At 63.0% G+C, this 5,131-nt stretch overlaps 1 protein-coding gene across 2 annotated transcripts in view; it reads right to left on the bottom strand.

The window, feature by feature from the left end:
• ANKRD52 (ankyrin repeat domain 52) overlaps positions 1 to 5,131 on the bottom strand; it is a 16,265-nt gene that overhangs the window by 4,211 nt on the left and 6,923 nt on the right. The window contains exons 6-19 of one of the 2 annotated variants that reach the window (XM_019514387.1): positions 4,815 to 4,957; positions 4,184 to 4,396; positions 3,994 to 4,072; positions 3,469 to 3,583; positions 3,205 to 3,287; positions 3,004 to 3,121; positions 2,532 to 2,600; positions 2,104 to 2,244; positions 1,935 to 2,012; positions 1,633 to 1,744; positions 1,258 to 1,329; positions 698 to 899; positions 441 to 528; positions 146 to 323 (exon numbers count right to left, since the gene is read on the bottom strand). In XM_019514387.1, the coding sequence (XP_019369932.1) occupies positions 146 to 323; positions 441 to 528; positions 698 to 899; positions 1,258 to 1,329; positions 1,633 to 1,744; positions 1,935 to 2,012; positions 2,104 to 2,244; positions 2,532 to 2,600; positions 3,004 to 3,121; positions 3,205 to 3,287; positions 3,469 to 3,583; positions 3,994 to 4,072; positions 4,184 to 4,396; positions 4,815 to 4,957 (1,691 nt within the window). The remainder of the gene's footprint in view (positions 1 to 145; positions 324 to 440; positions 529 to 697; positions 900 to 1,257; positions 1,330 to 1,632; positions 1,745 to 1,934; positions 2,013 to 2,103; positions 2,245 to 2,531; positions 2,601 to 3,003; positions 3,122 to 3,204; positions 3,288 to 3,468; positions 3,584 to 3,993; positions 4,073 to 4,183; positions 4,397 to 4,814; positions 4,958 to 5,131) is intronic. The other variant, XM_019514396.1, reaches the window with a different exon arrangement.

Here is a 5,131-nt window from a genome sequence, read left to right as displayed (position 1 = left end):
GCCAGGGGACTTGCAATGACCCCAGCCAGTTCCTTTAGGACTCTAGGGTGAAGATCATCCGGGACAGCAAAATCCCCCTCCCACCTCCAGCCCCTCCTCCCCCCCTCAATGGCCACAAAGTCCCCCAGCCCACAGCTCTGCTCACCCCACGATGCAGAGCCGTCCTGCCTCGCTTGTCAGCAGCGTCAGCCGTGGACCCCTTCTCCAGCAGGAGGTGGACGCAGTCAACGTGGCCATTCATGATCGCCAGCATCAGCGGGGTTCTGCGGGGGCGGGACCAGTTTCGCAGGACTCCTGGGTTTGGCCCCAGCCCTGTCCAGTGGCTGCAGCAGGGGGATGGGGAGGGACAGCCTCGCCCTTTCCCTCCTCGTGGCCTGTGGTCTGCACACGTGCCCCAAGACAACACGGCCTCCCACCTCAGAGTCCCCCGGGGAACTCACTGGCCATGGATATCCATGACGTCGGCGATGTCAGTCCGCTCCCCGCTGTCAATCAGGAGGTGCAGGGAATCTGTGTTCCCGTTGGCAGCTGGGGGGCATGAGGTGAATTAGGGATGCACAGCAGGGTCACCTGCCCCTGTCCTAGAAAGGGCATGTGGCCACCTCCCATCCTGAGCCAGTTGGTCCCCTCCTAGTCCACACAGAAGGGCCGTCCCCACAGCAGGGGAGGCAGAACGAGGCTGCCCCCAGCCCCTCACCTGCAGCATGGAGAGGCGTCCACTTGCGCTTGCGCTCCTTGACCAGGGCAGAGGCTCCGTGACTGGTGAGCACCTCCACACAGTCCGTGGAGCCATGCTCCGTGGCGAGGTACAGCGCCGTGCGTCCCTTGTGGTCCCGCACATCCAGGTTCACCAGGGTCTCGGCGAGGGTCTTCAGGGCTTCACAGTGACCGTTATAGGCCTGGAGGTGACACGGTCCCTTATAAAAGCATGGCCCTGCCAGCTCCCAGACCTACCCCCACATGCACCAGCCAATGAACCCCCAGAAGCTGCGTGCCTGCCCTGGGAAGCCCCCACACCGAAGCTGCTAATGCCATGACCACCCCAGAGGGGCTGGGGAATGTCCCCACGGGCCTCCAAGGCAGCTGGAGAGTCTCTAGCGGGGAAGTGAGCCCTGCCCTCCACATCCTGCACCATCTCCTTCCCTGCAGCCGCACACCTGTGCTCAGGTAGGTGCCAGAGCCACCACTCACGGCCACAGCAAATGCCCAGTGCCAGCCACAAGGCCCAGCCCGGCCACTCCGCATGGTACTACTCACAGCTAAGTGCAAAGGGCTGACTGGAATGGTGCTTTCCACGTCCTCCAGGCAGTTGAAAGACATTTCCAGGAGCTGCAACAGGAAGCAGGAAACCCTTGAGACCCTGGGGCTCTCAAGACCCAAGAGCTCCACGGCAGTCCCAAGGGCATGGTCCTTGACCCACTCCCCTGCTAGCTCAGGGTCACGGCCTGTCTAGGCCCTATTATATCTGCCAAGGAAGCTGTAGACTTCTGCACAGGGCCTTGCCAGATCTGCCCTCCTCCCCCAGCCCCGTGTGGGCACCCTGCAGCACTCATGAGCTGCACATCACCCTCCTCAGGAGGCTCCTATCTGACCCCCATGTCCCAGCCAGCTGAGGCAGGGCATCCCACTCACCAACTCGAGGTTCTGCCGGTTGCCATAGGCAGCGGCGTAGTGGACTGCGGTATATCCCTGCTTGTCCCGGAGAGAGGGGTCAGCACCATTGTCCAGCAGGAACTCGAGACAGCTGCAGGGACCGGACGAGGGGGGGTCACAGCTGGCCCGGGGCCAGACCCCACCGGCAGGCCAGGAACAAGGAGCACCGGCAAGACTGGGACCTGCTCCTGGATGGATTCATGCCAGGGGCACGCAGATCCCAAATGCCCAGGGAAGGGTCCGGGGGGGTCTGGAGAGAAGCCGGCTCAGGGGTTACTCACAAGAACGCCTCCTTCAGCCTGGACTCCTTGAGTGGCTCCTCATCGGCGTCGTGGCTGTTTCCTGAATGAGTCTCAGCTCTGGAAGGATGGAAGCTGGCGTCAGTCCCCGAGACGGAGGGAACAAGGGGGTTGTGGGGAGGAAGGGGGACAGGCCCCAGTGCCTTTCTACCTCCTGTACGTGTCTGAAGCAGCAGCATAGTGCAGGGGGGTGCAGCCTTTGCAGTCGGCCTCGTTAATACTGGCTCCAGCGGTGACCAGTGTCACCGTACACTGGTAGCTGCCGTTGGCGGCTGCGTAGTGCAATGGAGTCCTGGGGGGAGATGCGAGGTCAGGGCGCCAGCAGCCACGTGGCCCCAATCTGGGCACAGCACTGATGCACGTCTCCCCAGTGTCAGTAGCACCCATAGAGCAGGGGGCCAGGGGCACGTGGGCTCAGGGGATCCAGAAGGGCCCTGGAGACACCGCTGGTTTCCCCAGCCCATGCCCCAGAGACCACCGCAGCACTGGGAAAAGCCCATGGCTCCTGCTGGCACCCATGACTATGTTGGGGGTGGGTCGGTCCCTGCCCCCTCAAAGGGCCGTGGCGCCAGCACTCACCTCCCAAATTTATCTCTCCTTCTCAAGTCAGCACCGCTGCTCAACAGCAAGTTAAGACATTCGACGTTCCTGCGGGAACGCAGCGGGGAGACCCATGAGCCTGGCCAGGCAGGGCCCCGCTGTGCCTGCTCCAAGCCCCCAGCTGTGCCCTCAGACCTGTGGGGCTGGGGCAGGTGATGCAGCCCCCCATAAGTCCCCTTCTGCATGGCTACACAGCTGCCCTGCAAGCACCGGGAGCTGTTGATCCCACCCCAGTGCCCGTGCACAATCCCATAACCGGGTACGTTAAAACAGGTTCCCGCAACACCGGCACAGGAGCGGTGCAGTGGTTTATGCTATGCCGAGGATCCAGGACGCCTGGGTTCCTTCCCCTCCCTCAGCTAGATCCACAGAGCCTGGAGGCAGGTGGCCCAGTGCCAGGACCTGGGGAGGGCACGGCCATGGGCCCCTGGCTCCCCGCAGTGCCACCCACCCTCCGGAAGCAGCAGCGTGGAGGCAGGTCCTGCCAAGGTTGTCGGGCGTGTTGATGTCAAAGCCGGCAGACAGCACGTGCTCGTTGCTCAGCGAGGAGACGATGCTGTACAACTGACCTGCCAGCAGGAGAAACTGAGTCAGGCAGGGACTGCCCTGCCCTGTGACTCCCCCAGGCCACTGCCCTAGGCCCGTCCCTCACCTGAGGAAAGTAGCTTGCGACAACAGTCTGAGAATCCAAAGAGAACAGCTAAGTGCAGAGGGAACATGTCGTGGATCCCACGCCTGCCACAGGGGACAGCAGGGTCAGGAGGACACTGGGAGGATGAAGGAGGAACAGCCCCCACCCCCTGGCCCTATAATATCCCCCCCACCATAACCAGCTCCCCCCATCGTTAACCCTATGCACGGCAGTGCAACCCCCCCAGCCCGAGTTGGAGAGGGGGGTCCAAGCTAGCCTGCTCACCTTGCAGTGTCAGCACCATTCGTCATCAAAGTACTAATTAGCAGCTCGTGGCCGTATCTAGCAGCAACGTGGAGGGGGGTATTGCCGTATTTGTCAGCACAGTCAATCTCGCTGCCTGCAATAGAGAGCGGCAGCTAACAGGGTGGCCGCAGGAGAAGGGAAAGGGTTGGGGGGGAGGTGGAAGAGTGATACTGCTGCTCCCAGCAGGGCAGGGACAGCCCACAGCTCCCTCCTCAAATGTGGGGGGAAAAAGACCTGGTACCCTGATGCCAGCTTAGCGCTGTGGCATCCAGGGCAGGATGGTCACTGCAGGGCAGCCTGGCTGGATCCTCAAGGTTCCCACCCTGGAGATCCAAGATGCAGGTTCCAGGGACTTCCCCATCCCCACAGGGAAGCGCTGGGGCCGGGCAGATGGGGCAGGGGCTGCCCAGGCAGCGAGTGCATCATGGGGGAGACTCCTGGGTGCCTGACTCCCCCTGGAGCCAGGCCAGCAGGGGGGAAGTGGTGGGGTGGGTGGCCACGTACCGTTCTGAATGAGGATCTGGGAGCGCGTGAATCGGCCATGGATGGCAGCCATGTGCAAGGGGCTCTTCCCTTCCTTACTCTGCAAGCGAAGGAAATAGCAGCTGGGGAGGGCAGGGGGAGGGGGTGCACCCCATTCCGCCCTCGAGGGGTCAGCCATCCTTGTGCCCCCTGGCCACCCACTCCTGCACACCTGGAAGTTGACATCGGCACCGTTGTTGACAAGCAGCTCCAGGCACAGGGCCCCATTGGTGGAGACGGCGGCGAAGTGCAGTGGGGTGAAGCCCTTCTCGTTGGGCTGGTTGACGTTGGCGCCACAGTTCACCAGCTCATTGGCCACGGCATCCTGGCCCATGTAGCAGGCGATGTGAAGTGCAGTGTTCCCAAAGGCATTCGGCTCGTCGATCTGCAGCACAGGCCTGGGGTTGGCTTGGGCTGGGGGGTCGGAAAGGGCCCAAATGCCACCCGGCGTGCTCCACCCCACGCCCCAACAGCACTGGGAATTGTGCTCAGGCAGCCCCAGGGACCTGGAGTGTGGTGAAGGTTTAGCACAGGAAGTGAAGCAAAGCCCTGGGGTAAAGCAAGTCAGAGCCAAGGCAAGGCAACTCCCCCGGCTCTTGGGCAGGCGGATACAGCATCTGCAGAAGCCGCCAGGCAGCAGAGATGGGGGTCCCCATCCCCCTAATATACAGGGGCATCTCGGTGGGATCCCACAGCTCCTGGTAGTGTCCCCCGAGCACATGGGCATGGCCAGAGACTGCTTCTCCACGGAGCTCATGTCCCCAGCTGCCACCTCCACCCCCCAGCGCAACCACAGGCCCCACCTCGACACCCAGCCGCAGCAGGTGCTTCACCACCTCGATCTGGCCGCTAGCGGCTGCCGTGTGCAGCAGTGTGTAGCCCTTCTTGTCCTTGCAGGCCACGTCAGCACCACGGGCCACAAGCAGCTTCAGCACCTCCAAGTGGCCTGAGCAGAGAGGAGTGGGGCTGCTAGGAGCTGGGGTCGTGGTAGGCACGAGCCCGCACCACGATCGAGCCACGCAGTGACAGGGCCGCTCATGAGCTCAGGTCCAGCCCACCCAGCAGAGGCCAGGGTGGGGAGAGAGCAGGGGAGGACGTACCTAGGAAGGCGGCCCAGTGG

Source organism: Gavialis gangeticus, unplaced genomic scaffold, assembly GCF_001723915.1.
Source record: "Gavialis gangeticus isolate Ggan-Ray unplaced genomic scaffold, GavGan_comp1, whole genome shotgun sequence".
In the NCBI taxonomy this organism is placed as follows: domain Eukaryota; kingdom Metazoa; phylum Chordata; order Crocodylia; family Gavialidae; genus Gavialis; species Gavialis gangeticus.
The sequence above is the reverse complement of the archived record's forward strand: the minus strand, read 5'-3'. Positions and strand labels throughout refer to the sequence as shown.